This window comes from Pyxicephalus adspersus, chromosome 2 (genome assembly GCF_032062135.1).
Source record: "Pyxicephalus adspersus chromosome 2, UCB_Pads_2.0, whole genome shotgun sequence".
In the NCBI taxonomy this organism is placed as follows: domain Eukaryota; kingdom Metazoa; phylum Chordata; class Amphibia; order Anura; family Pyxicephalidae; genus Pyxicephalus; species Pyxicephalus adspersus.
In genome coordinates this window covers 6,035,639-6,049,629 of record NC_092859.1, presented here as the reverse complement: position 1 = coordinate 6,049,629, position 13,991 = coordinate 6,035,639, and the positions used below count along the sequence as shown (strand labels likewise).

General features: G+C 42.0%; 1 protein-coding gene across 1 annotated transcript in view; it reads left to right on the top strand.

The window, feature by feature from the left end:
- DNAH2 (dynein axonemal heavy chain 2) overlaps nt 1-13,991 on the top strand; it is a 112,617-nt gene that overhangs the window by 92,789 nt on the left and 5,837 nt on the right. The window contains exons 66-81 of the mRNA XM_072399329.1: nt 1,870-2,034; nt 2,274-2,396; nt 2,675-2,823; nt 3,166-3,232; nt 3,845-3,995; nt 4,116-4,264; nt 6,000-6,133; nt 7,037-7,181; nt 8,178-8,377; nt 8,871-8,997; nt 9,305-9,491; nt 9,759-9,907; nt 10,960-11,143; nt 12,488-12,678; nt 12,885-13,076; nt 13,447-13,631. Coding sequence (XP_072255430.1) covers nt 1,870-2,034; nt 2,274-2,396; nt 2,675-2,823; nt 3,166-3,232; nt 3,845-3,995; nt 4,116-4,264; nt 6,000-6,133; nt 7,037-7,181; nt 8,178-8,377; nt 8,871-8,997; nt 9,305-9,491; nt 9,759-9,907; nt 10,960-11,143; nt 12,488-12,678; nt 12,885-13,076; nt 13,447-13,631 — 2,498 coding nt within the window. The remainder of the gene's footprint in view (nt 1-1,869; nt 2,035-2,273; nt 2,397-2,674; nt 2,824-3,165; nt 3,233-3,844; nt 3,996-4,115; nt 4,265-5,999; nt 6,134-7,036; nt 7,182-8,177; nt 8,378-8,870; nt 8,998-9,304; nt 9,492-9,758; nt 9,908-10,959; nt 11,144-12,487; nt 12,679-12,884; nt 13,077-13,446; nt 13,632-13,991) is intronic.

Genomic DNA, 13,991 nt, shown 5'->3' with positions numbered 1-13,991 from the left:
TCACTAACCTAGCCAAAAAGTCCGGTGCAGCTTCAAAATGGGCCAAAACGGCTTTGGATGCTTCAACTCGTTCCTTCTTCTGATCAATGTTCAAACATTTCGGCACCCACTTCGCTGAAAGCTTGGGCATGTCTAGGATAGTGGTGATGACAAACCCAATACGCTCCCGTGAGATGTCAAGTATCTGGGCTATCTTTTTTGCAGATATTCGCCGATCCACAATAATCAGCTCATGGACAGCATCGCAGTTTGCCGGGTCAGCCACTGTGGGGCTCATCTTCAACGGTGAAATGCCCGGTCTTGAAACGAGATATCCAGGTTGTGACAGTGCTGTAAGAAGGACACTTCTCCCCCAGTGTTTGTAAAATCTGACTCTGAATGTCCTTTGCTGACTTTCCATGGAAAAAACAAAAACTTCATGACGGCCTGTAACTCTTAACGAATTGAAACTTGCTTGTGCCTCTGCCATCACAGCTTCTCACTAAAAGAAATTACAGTTTTAAGAAACGCAAAGACCTGATATTTGCACAGTTACATACTATGATATTAGGCTGTCATATGCCCCCACACTCTATTTTCTATTTCATCTGGAAGGGGGCAAAGCCAGGAACTTCTCAGCACCTCCTCGTACTACACCAAATAATGTAGAGGTTATTTCTCCTACCATGCAATATAGCAACACAGCAGACCTTCGGGGTGTATGCCCTGTTTCTGGTAAGAGAGGCACTGGGCTAAAGCAGAAAGGACCCATGCACATACCAAGAATGCCCAGCTTCAATTATTGTCCTAGGAAGAAGGATGTATCTGGAAGATTGTCACTGAATTGACAATTGTGAACTACATGGAATTCTTTCCTTTGGATGTTGGCAGTGTTATGCCATCCACCCACAGCTAATTACCTGACTACAATTACTCATTGTGCTATCGGGTACCCAGACCCAGAGGTTTACTGAGCCATGGAGCTAGACCAGGCAGATGAAAAGGCTATCATTGGGGTCTGATGGGTCTCTTATGGATAAACAGGTTCTCTCTTACATTCTGGGTCACCTGACCCACCTTTCTAGGGGTTCCATTCAATTCCAACAGCATTCAGTCTATTTTACCTGACATGTTCTCCAACCTTATATGATACAATGACTGATTGCAGCCTTTACTGCATAATACCCCATGTTACTTACTACCCACAGTTTAGTAACTCCAGCCGGTCATAGTTTACTTTCCAAAGAGCTCATAGATATGGGTAGCTAGGGCAGGGCTACAGTGTACACCCATAATTGATATTAGTAATGTGATGATGTGATGCCCCATGACAGTCAGGCTATTATCCTGAATCTGGTGCTCACACCACTGCAAGACTCCCATCAGCAACAGGGGTGTTTTTTTTATTTTAAAGTGGCTGACGGGGGCAACCTTAAAAATTTACTTTTTTAGTAGGAAAGATTAGAACCTCTGTCAGGTTTTGTTTCTGTTTGAGTTGCTGTTTGGAGGAATTCTAACATGTTCTGTCTTAGTGTCAGGGTGCCAGATAGGAAATAAAGAGAAATTTTTCCATTTCCTATCAATTATTGCCCTGGTGTCAAGGATGGGAAATAAGGAGAATCCTCCCCAGTGGGGACACAGACAGAGAATATAACCCTCCTCTTCTATATTTGAAACTTTAAAAGATTTTGTGAAGGATTGGGCAATAACTAATAGGTAAAGCCAAAGTTTTGGTCTAAGTTTTGGGACCTAGGTAAGTTTGCCATGTGTTCTGGATAAAAGTATCGTCCTTATGATCGATTTCCTGGTAACACATTGGCATCAAGTCCCTTTTTTTCTACCCAGATAGCATCCAACTAATTAATCTATTCATATTTTTCTTTGTGGCAGGTGGGTGAACGCTTGGAGCAGCTAAAAATGCAATACGATGAGAAGCTGGCGCAAAAAGAAGAGCTACGGGCCGAAGCAGAGCTGATGGAGGTGAAGCTGCAAAGAGCAGGCACCCTGGTGACAGGACTAGCAGGGGAAAAATCTCGATGGGAAGAAACAGTCAAAGTGAGTCTTATTCAATATTTGCCAGTCTCCAGTCTTCTTAAAGAGAAAGTCCACCCTAAGGTTATCATTTAATATTAGGTGGAAGTCAGTGACTATGGTAATATGCACTGAGCTGGTGATGGTGGGTTTCCCAAACACCCACAGGCATCTCTTTTATAAAGCTTGTATGCAGGGGTCCATCCTATGTCTGTGTTAGTTATTTGGGTGTCTGGTTACCTTTACACAATTCTTTTTCACAGGGTTTAGAAGAAGATTTGGGTTTCCTAGTCGGTGACTGTCTGCTGGCCTCGGCCTTCTTGTCTTATATGGGGCCTTTCCTCTCCAACTACCGTGATGAAATACTTACCATCTGGATCAAAGAGGTGACTTTTTTCTGTATACAAAGTTCCAACTCTGAGCTTATTGGATTTGGACATTCAGCAACTATAAAAACCATGGAGTTGTTTTAACATGCCAATAGAAATTCATGATTCTAGAAATAGTAGGAACAAATCCAACAAACAAGACTCTAAAAGGATAAATTCTTTGTCAAATAACTAGATATATTTCAGATATGTCAGATAACTACATATATTTGAAGCATTTTAGAACGGCTTAGTTTTCATACTATGTTCCTTTCTGACTCTATTTATTCCACTAGGTCAAGGAAACCCTGGTACCCTGCTCCCCAGAGTTCTCGCTGTCCACCTTTCTGTCTAGCCCCACCATGATACGTGAGTGGAACCTGCAGGGCCTTCCATCTGACAGTTTCTCCAGCGATAATGGTGTCATCGTTACACGTGGCAACAGGTAATACCATCAGCGCCCTGCATTCCCCTTGGCCATCACTGTGACAAATAAGTCAGGGGGTGGAATGTATGGCCAGTGCAGTGGATCAGTGGTTACATCTTGTGACCTTGCAGTGCCTGGGTCTCAATTTCTATTCCCCTTTCATCTCTACATGGAACTTGTATATTCCTTTAGTGTCCCTGTGGGCTTCTTTTGCTGTTCTGACTTCCTTCCACACCCTAACCAAACACTGTATATCTGTTGTCTGACGCTGTAATTAAAGTGAACCAGTGCTGTATTTTAAACCTCTTGCTACCCTTAATTAGCCTTCTCCTTAATCCATGATGCCATTCATTTTTTCAGGTGGCCACTGATGGTAGATCCACAGGGACAAGCCAGCAAATGGATCAAAAGTATGGAGGCAGCTAAGGTAAGCTCATAAATATTTGTTTCTATCAATTTCTATGTTCCCATCTTACTTAAATTTATTGAAACCCTGAATCCTATGTTCTGGGATGTGGTGAGTTTACAGTTCCTCAGTTCAGGATCACATGTGGTGGGCTAGGCTAATTTTCCAGTTCTTCAAGCCTGCATTGCATGTGCTAAGATGGGGTCATCTTCCATTTTTTTCCTGTATGGATCACATATGCTGGGTTGGGGTCATTTTCTAGTTCATCGAGCCCGGATCACATACAATATGCCGAGATGGGGTCATCTTCTAATTCATCCAGCGGGGATCACATACAATATGCTGGGATGGGGTCATCTTCTAGTTCTTCAAGCATGGATCTCTTACAGTATGCTGGTATGGGGTCATATTCCTCTTCTCTTGCCCTGGATCTCATGTGTTGGGATGGGGCAATCTTTACCTTTAGCTTGGATTATGTGTAAGGGTACGATCATCTACCAGGTCCTTTCATCTGGGTCCCATTTTGCTATGAATAGCCTAAACCTATTTCCTTATTAGGAAAGAGGTTGACCACCACTTCCTCTTTCTTTAACATTTGTAAGAATTTGACAATTCTGTCTTTTTTTCATCTAGGGTCTTAAAGTCATCGACCTTCAGATGCCGGATTTCATGCGCACCTTGGAACAGGCTGTACAGTTTGGGACACCCATCCTTCTACAGAACATCCAGGAGGATCTGGACCCATCACTAGCACCCATTCTTAACAAGGCTGTGGCCAAAGTGGGTAAGTAATTCAGAAAGAAAACAACAGCGGGGAGGCAATTGGCCCAAAACCAGTCATTCTTAAGACTTTCCTCTGAAATATGATCAACTTCTAAAGGAAAGTTTTTTGTGTATTGAACAGGAGGAAAACTTCAGATTCGGTTGGGCGATAAGGATGTTACCTACAATCCAGAATTCCGGTTCTACATCACAACAAAACTCTCCAACCCCCATTACACCCCGGAGATCAGCTCACAGACCACCATCGTCAATTTTGCCGTAAAAGAGCAGGTAAGTGATTTCTTCTAGAAAGGCTGTTCCATTTTATTTCTGTTGGTATCGGTAAACCATGTTTGAATAAATGTGTTTCCTTTCTCCTATATATTATAACCCTCCAGCCAGACGCTGGCATATGTAACCAAGGCTAAAGTAATGAGATTTTCCAAGGCATGAAAAAAGTTTCTTTTAAGACTCACATTGTCTGTTTAATCCCATTTTCCCCATTGTGTTCAGGCATTTCCAAATACAAAACCCCACAGTCTCTTTCCCACAGCAGGGGTGCTGTTATTAGGATTAAAGAGTGGATTTATTTTGTTAGAGTGATGGTTGTTTGTAGAGTAGAATGGACAGAGCATGCTACATTCTACAACAACAAAGAGCTTAGAGGCAATAACATTCATTTACCAGAAAAATCTGCCTGTAACTATTCTACCAACATTTTCTATTGGATATTTTCTGGCTCTGCATATGATTACTGAACATATGCTTAAAGAGAATAACTTGATCATCAATACCTGGTAATGTTTGGTAAACTTTATTTATACACTGTATGGCCAAAGGTTTGTAGACATGTGACCATCGCACACATGGCGGCTTGTTGGACGTCCCATTCCAAAACCATGTCTATTAATGTGGAGTTGGCCCTCCCATTGTGGCTATAAGAACCTCCATTCTTCTGTGCCACAGGTCAAGCATTCTTTGACGAAAAGACCTGTCTACTAATTGGCATTTCAATTTATCCCAAAGGTGTTCAGTAGCGTTGTGGTCATGACACTATTGTTTCTCAAAACTAAGCTCATCAACTCATGTCTTTGTACATAGGGCCACATTCAGGTCAGAACATATTAGGTCCTTCACAACTCATTACTGCAAGGGGTAAAATTATCTAAAGTGTCTTAGTATGTTATAAAGTACCCTTCACTGGAAACACCTGAACTCAATCATTTGTGGCTCTTTAAGAAGGTGTGAAGATCAGGTGTCCACAAACTTTTGGTCTTATAGGTAGGAGTGAAGGTCGGGTGTCCACAGACTTTTGGCTCTATAGGTAGGTCAGGTGTCCGCATACTTTTGGCTCTATAGGAAGATGTGAAGGTCAGGTGTCCACATACTTTTGCTCTATAGGTAGGTGTGAAGGCCAGGTGTCCACAGACTTTTGCCCATATAGGTAGGTCAGGTATCCACATCTCTCTATGAAGGTGTGAAGGTAGGCATCCACATACTTTTGGCTCTTTTGGTAGGTGTGATAGTCAGGTGTCCACATACTTTCGGCCTTGTTGAAAGGTGTGAAGGTCAGGTGTCCACATACTTTTGGCCTTATAAGTAGGTGTGATGGTTTGGTGTCTCCCTAAGTTTGGCCATATGGTATAAAATTCATAATTATGTACCAGGATCAGCCATGTGTGCCTGATACACAAACACAGGCTCTCCTTTGCAGCCACAGTCTATGAGCCAACCAACCTATTGCTAGTAGGCATTGTGTGGCCAATACATTAGCAGAGAGACACTGATAGCTCCATCTAGTAATTTATCCATAAATTGGTTATACCCTCTGCATTGTCTATACTAACCCTGGCAGGGATCTCTACCAAAGGAGCCTAAGTTATATTCTGATAGAACAAATTCCTATACTCTGTGACCCCCATCTGTGTGCATGGAATGAGGGGTTGGTGGATTCAGTATCAGTATCATATTATCTGCTATTTATGCAGTCTTTCTGGATCATTCTCCATTCTTTTTGTCTTTGTAGGGCCTGGAAGATCAGCTACTGGGCAGTGTGGTGAGGAAAGAGCGCCCGGAGCTTGAGGAACAGAAACAATCGTTGGTCCTGAACATTGCAGCTGGGAAACGCAAACTGCAAGAACTGGAGGATGAGATTCTCAGGTGGGGATACACACAGCCTAACCCAGACATCACAGGGACACTGACGGGACAGTCTGCTTTATAAATAGCATCTGTTAATCTTATCTTCGGCATAGCAGGACAGGCAAACCCTGAGCCAATTACAGAGAATCAGTCTCTGTACCATAGGAGCTTGCACTCTAATATCCACCCACAGTCACACACTACTCCTATAAATTTATATAGCTCTGACAAATACTAAAGTGCTGTGCACAGAACACTGAGCTAGTCCCTTTGGCACAGGTCCCAAAATCTATACAAGATAATGCAGTTATAAACAACTTGCAGGACAATTTTTCCCTGGCCAGGTATTTCTTTCCCTTCTCTCCTTGTAAATGTCCTCTTATTATCTTTATAGCTTTGGTAAAACACAATGGATACTTCGGGAACTTTTTACAAGCATACAAATACTGATAATAAATGTTATGTGATCTTTGAGCTGCCCCATCCTAAAAATATGAATACAGAGAGTGTTATACCTACTAAAGTGACCCTGTCAGGGTAAAAAAAGGAAGTTGCCTTCAATGGTAATATATTAATATCTCTGATGGCTTGTGACTTCTACTTTCCCTACAATCCAGCACTGCAGCCTCCACCAGACTCTTCATTATTCTATATCTCTAGCGGTGGGCAGTAGTGTCCCAAATTCTTTTTCCTTTTTTACCTCCATGTTGCTAAGTAGGGGTGGAAAGATGGAGCAACAGTGCCCAAATGATGCCCCATCTGACACTCCTGGAAGTGTCTAATGCTGAAGACTGCAAGGTTGCAGTGCTGGAAGGTAGATACAGGTCACCACAGAGGTGAGTATAATACTCTGGCATAGCAGGGCCTTTTTTAGGTTCTAGTCTTCTAATTGTTCTTCTAAATAATGTAATGGTCTCACAGGCTGCTGAATGAGGCAACCGGATCTCTTCTGGATGATGTCCAACTAGCGAACACTCTGCAGACCTCGAAGGTGACGGCGACTGAAGTCAGCGAGCAGTTAGAGAGCAGTGAAGAGACGGAAGAGAAGATTGATTTAGCCAGAGAGGTGACCATAAGCTAAGTTTTCACTGCTGCTATCTAGTAGAGCTCCTTGATGTTTGCCATTCCAGACTCTATATACATTATAGACAATATACATTATTATAGACTCAATGTACATTCTATATACTATGATGATGGTTTGCCATCAAACCGTTTCAATTTTCACAGTCTGCCTAAGCCCCTGGCATCCATAGCAGGCACAATATTGGTTTACTGGATCACCCAGGTTCTCCCATAACAGATTATCTTATCCAGTCTTGGAAAGCTTTAATATATCAGGCTCATTATGTCTTTGGGAAAAAACCTTTTGCCCTTTGCTATATATGCAAATGCTCAAGTAAAAGTACGAGGCCCCCTCAGCAAACCTCCTAATGGGCCACCTCTATGGTTTCCCCTTGTCATGGCTGCTGGGGGAGTTGCTTGTGCCTACCAAGAGGACCGCCTGCCAGGTGTTCCTGCACCTCTCTACATCACTTTCAGCAGTACTGCATCTGTGGTACACTATCCTTCTTCTCTTCCCCATTCAATCACAACAGTGTAACTGGTGGGGGTGAGAACAAGGGCAGCAATCTGCACCCACTCCCATGGGCAGAGACATGTAGCATCGCAGGAATGTGTGGCAGAGAGTGACCCTGGCAGCTCCTCAGCCTAGCCCTCACCTAATGGGTCCCCCCATGTCTCCCTCATTACACCCCTTTATATATGCTTGCTAAAAAGAAACACTTTGTGCTTACTTCCACTTCCAAATGAAACTAAACCCAAGAAGAGAAATGTCATATATAGCAACGTATCTGTTCTTAGATGCGATGGCTGGATTTGTTTTACAGATATGGAGAGTTGTATTGGAAGGGAGAAATGTCATAGCCAGGGTTTACATATATTTTAATACATGACTTGATATGATCACTTTCAGTGTTACAGTCACCTATCCTGTATAGGTAATGGTTGCCATCTGCTATGCGGTACATCATCCCCTCATCTATCCATCCTCTCCCCCTAGGCGTACCGTCCTTGTGCCCAGAGGGCCTCTCTTCTCTTCTTTGTCCTGAATGACCTCGGGAGGATTGACCCTATGTACCAGTTCTCTCTGGACTCCTATATTGACCTTTTCCACCTGAGCATCGACAAGAGCAAACGCAGCTCCAACCTGGATGAAAGGATTGCCAACCTCAATGAGTATCACACATACGCCGTCTACAGGTGAGAACGTATCGTAGTAGATATGTATCAGACTGCAAGAAGCCCTACAGCTGTATATTAGCTTCACAGTACAATCAAAGTATAAGTTTTTGGCCAACTGAGATTTTGTATAGTTCTTTATTTGACAGATAACAGGATACAACTATGACGCAAGTTTAAAAAGCATCCTGGGCTTTCGAAAAAAAGAAAGCCCAGCACTGTCCGCATGGTATTTTTTTCTATGATCCTTGATATTCTATTACTTTTTCTATGAAAGAAAGAAGAGGTGTCATTTTATTTCTGCAATGTGAGTGATCTGCCCTCTCCTACTTTCCTAGTCTTTTTTTTTATAGTAAACCTGTCTTAGAAAAATGTGTTGATCCAGCGAGGGGCTGGCTGCAAGATAAATTATCAAATATACATAAATAGAATTTTCTATTTACTATATTAAGTTAAAATTAATCATAATAATTTTGGAGATGTTATATTGACAACATTCTTTTTGTCTTGCCAGGTACACATGTCGGGCTCTCTTTGAAAGGCACAAGCTCCTGTTCAGTTTCCAGATGTGCGCCAAGATCCTGGAGGTGGCAGGAAAACTTAATATGGATGAATATAACTTCTTTCTGCGAGGAGGAGTGGTAGGTATCCCAGAGGCACCAATTGTAATGTGGAAAAAAAGTAGGCGAGCAGCACACCATTGTGATGGCTAAAAAATCCTCATTTATGTTTCGCAAATGTGACAGAAACAGCTCTGTTTTTATCCCCAGTACTAATTTAGAGTTTGTTTCCTATGTCCAAACATTGAAGGACTAACTTGTGCATGCCGGAGAGTATTTCCCTGCTCTGCCATGCTTTGAATAACATTTTTTTTCCAGTAATAAAGTGTAACATTAGTCATTGAGTGAGTTTTATATAAAATACTGATGGTATGTCTTTCATTCACAGGTGCTGGACAGAGAAGAACAAATGGATAACCCATGCTCTGGTTGGCTCTCTGATGCCAACTGGGATAACATAACAGAACTTGACAAACTGACCAATTTCCATGGCATAATGAACTCATTTGAGCAGTACCCACGTGACTGGCACCAGTGGTATACGAGCCCGGAACCTGAGAACGCTTGCCTTCCAGGTACTGCAGTGGGTGCTGGTATTTATTTATATTAAACCACAGCTATGCTGCTGCAAACTAATGTTCACTCTGAGTGAATGTTGTTCTTTTTGTATGATTGCTGTAGCTTGAAAGCATTGTTAAGGTTTTTTTTTATTACAAGAACACAACTGTGATACAACATTTTTCCTATATGTACAGTGATTTATTAGTTGGTTTTGTAGGCCTGACCTAATGCAGTGTACCACTGTGTATATTTTCTAATGCAAGACACTGTTTTTTTTGCAGGAGAATGGGAAAATGCCTGCACCGAGGTGCAGAGAATGCTGATCGTCCGTTCACTGCGCCAGGATAGGGTGGCATTCTGTGTCACTGCCTTCATCATCAAAAACCTGGGATCTAAGTTCACAGAGCCACCTGTACTGGACATGAGAGCAGTGAGTAGGGGGAAATAATGGGTAACCAAGATGAACTTTTTTTTTGGGCATTTTCAAAAACCTGGTTAGACTACTCCTGTTATTAATTACTGTGCCTCTGTCCTCATTAGTTAGAGTACCTCTGTTATTATTTAGAGCACCTCCCAATCCCCATTGATTACCATACCCGTTTTACCAATATTAGAGCACCTCTGTTATTGATTAGAATCCTTCTGTCCCTATTGATAAGAGTACCCCTTTTCCCATTAATTACAGTTTCCTATCCCCATTTATTAGAGTAGCTTTGTCCCAGTTGATTACGGATCCCTGTTCTCATTTATTTGAGTGTGTTCCAATTCATATTTACATTTTCTCAATTATTAGAGTACCTCTGTACACATTTATTGGAATACCCCTATTTTCATCCATTGGAGTACCTTTTTCTTATTGATTTAAGTACGGTGGATTAAAGTATCTCTGGTCTCATTAAGCAGAGTATCTTAATTCCAATTAATTAGGTCACCCCTTCTCTCAATAATTGCAGGTTCTCCACTTACTAGAGTGCCCCTGTTCACATTCATTAGAGTAACTCTGTCCCAACTAATTAGAATACCCCTTTTCTCATTAGTTACGGTACCTCTGCTATTATTTACCTCTGGTACTATTTTCTCACATATTAGAGTACCTCTGTACCTATTATAATACCCTTATTGGATATTAGAGTGTCCTTGTTGATTTGAGTATCCCTTTCCCCAAAGATTAGGTCTCATATTAAACCTAAAATGTGACCTGTGGTTTGACCTTGCATGGCAAAGCATCAGTTTTACCTAATTCTGACACCCACACACCACCAACCCCCCCACCGCCCAGTGCACTTGATTGGGAAAGTTGGACAGAAATTCAGACATTTGGAGGTGATTGTCATGGCACACTAATAGACCATAGGCAATGCGTATAACACTAGGAAACGTGTTGATCAGTATTAGCAGTACACTAACTGACAATCACTCGATGTGAGCTGACATTTTACAGCTGTTCCAGTGCCATAACCATCTTCTCTTTATTTCTTGCAGGTGGTTGATGACTCCCTTCCTCGTTCCCCCCTGGTGTTCGTTCTCTCCCCAGGCGTGGATCCCACAGGCGCGCTTCTACAACTGGCAGAGCAGTGTGGCATGTCGCAGCGTTTCCAGGCTCTGTCCCTGGGACAAGGCCAGGCCCCCATTGCTACCCGCATGATCAAAGAAGGAGTGAAGGAAGGTGAGGCTCAGATCTGCTCCATCTTACATCATACACACACAGGAGTCACAGAGAACAGAGCACGGCTGATACAAAACGTTCCATTGATTTTTTCATCCAATCACCTTTGCAACAACACCAGAGGTTAAACTAAAAACAGGCGTATCAATAAGGTGAACCCACCACTTAATGTGGAACTATAGTCAGAATTTCCCCTCTGCTCCAATAGATTTGCTACACAATTATAACTTCTAAGAACAGAATCCTAATTCAAAAAGATGTGTGACAGCTGCACTGACAATAAGCAACAGAATACTTTCTTCTAATGTATGCAGCTCACCCACTGTCCTGCATATGACCGAACCAATGCAATATGGCTGCTACCAGCACTAACCTTACTGTACTATAAGGGTGTCATTTACACGCGTGTGAGATAGGATAATGCCATGGGGTATAAGGAGTCAGACAGAGTTTATGGCCTTTTAGGAGCAGCACAGCTTCTACGGAAAAAGTCTTCAGGCCTGGATCCTTGGTTCTGCTCCTTTTATTCATTCATTCTGCAGGGGTTGGTGTCCTTGCAATATAGATAAATGGGGAACTTTATGCATGTGCACAGAGGAAAGCAAGCCTGACCAAGAGAATCTGTGCAGCTTCTGATGCAATGTAGCATGGTATATTTTATGCTATATATTTTACATACCAATGAGATGAACAGAGAAAAGGAATATTTAATCATTTGCAATCATCACTTTTCACTGCTTTATAGCAGTAATTTTATGTATCAGAAATAGTAATTATCCATATACATATATTGACACCTATACCAGTGAGGTGTTGTGTGTACAGATAATTATAAAAGTAACACCTCCCCATGTGTGAATTTGGGGGACATTATTGATGGATTTATATTCTGTGATCTGTCATGCCATCTAGCGGTAATTTAGTATTATTACAAGTATTAGTTTTACATTTTTGTTGTGATTTAGACAGACTTTGCTGTTGCAATTATGATTCTTTTCTACAGTTTGACAATAAATATTTTCCTTGTACTGATAGAGCATCTGAAAGTAAATCGGTTTCCCACTTTGTTTTTTTTTTTGGGCCATTTATAAATCAGTGTTAGATATGCATGATCCACACAATGAGCATATAAATGTATATACTATGTTTTTTGTATTAAGATTTACCAAACATATGCAGGAATACAAAGCCTTTGGCAAGTCAAGCTTCTACCTTATAGGGGCTTCAGTTGTACATAGTTATTTGTTGGGAGTTCAGTTTATTGTCTGTATTTGACATTTCAGCTCGTCATTGCTTTTCCTATTAGACTGCAGTTCTTATTAATGATATATTTTACATTTTTAGGTCACTGGGTGTTCCTGGCCAATTGTCACCTTTCTCTTTCCTGGATGCCACAGCTGGACAAGTTGGTGGAGCAGCTTCAGGTGGAGAATCCGCACCCAAACTTTAGGCTGTGGCTCAGCTCCAGCCCGCACCCGGAGTTCCCCATCTCCATCCTGCAGGCCAGCATCAAGATGACCACTGAACCGCCTAAGGTGAGACTGTGGCTGTGGCTAACCTGCAGCAGAACCTGACCTGTATCTGGAAGATATCACATCAGCTTTATATAGAGATGTTGGAGGTCAGCTAGAATTCAATGGCCAGATTGCTGCCTGTGACCTCTTACCTCCTGACCACAAAAGTCCTATCCTATCATGAAATACATAAACTGAGCTTTGTTAAAATTTTGTGTGTCGTGCAGGGTCTCCGCGCCAACATGAAGCGTCTCTACCAACTGATCACAGAGCCTCAGTTCTCCCGCTGCACCAAGACCTCCAGCTACCGCCGTCTGCTCTTCTCTCTCTGCTTCTTCCATAGCATCCTCCTGGAGCGCAGGAAGTTCCTCCAGCTGGGCTGGAATATTGTATACGGCTTTAATGACTCCGATTTTGAGGTGAGACCTTCCAGTAACTGGTACTCCATGATAAACTTTGTACTCCCAATGCACCAGTTCACAACATAGCAGTCTAGAGGAAAAGAGAACTTACCCAATGCAGCATTTGCAGCCCTCATCTATATATATATATTACATCCAAATTACAGTTACTTCCTTTATATGCCAGAAAAACTGACTTCATCATCAGAGGTCAATATGAGCTTATCATGTGATCCTCTGGGTCATATAGATATTTTTCCTTATTTAATTATGATAAATCAGTGTTAATCAGTCTTCAATGTGCTCCATAGCAGTGTATAGAATTGTTTTTCCTCCAGTGTATTGTGTATGATGATGGTAAATCGGGGTCTTTACTTTCCTTCCACAGGTCTCGGAGAATCTTCTCAGCTTGTATCTGGATGAGTATGAGGAGACACCGTGGGAAGCGCTGAAATATCTGATCTCCGGAGTCAACTATGGAGGTCATGTGACAGATGATTGGGACAGGCGACTGCTCGGAACTTATATTAATGACTATTTCTGTGAGCAAGCTCTGACCACTCCATTCTACAAGTAAGACGTATTAATAATATTCCCCCCTCCTTCCCTTGTAATTCCCCTGGCTATGTTTTCCCTGATGACATGTTGATATATTTATTAATTTCTATCACTGTGACATTATGAGCCCTCTGGTATCTTTATAAAAAAAAAAGATATGATCACTATTTCACAGCAGTCATGGTGATCACATGGCTGGGAACAAGACTGATTGGTTCCCTGCTACTGTGTCTGTACTGTAGAAATTGGTAGGAAGAGGGGTATGGTCTGCAGACGTTTAAATGAGGTCTAACTATACAGCTATGATCCTTACTTCTCTTTCCTCCTGCTGGTGACCCCTCTAGTGATGGTGACCCCACAATTCTATCTATATAG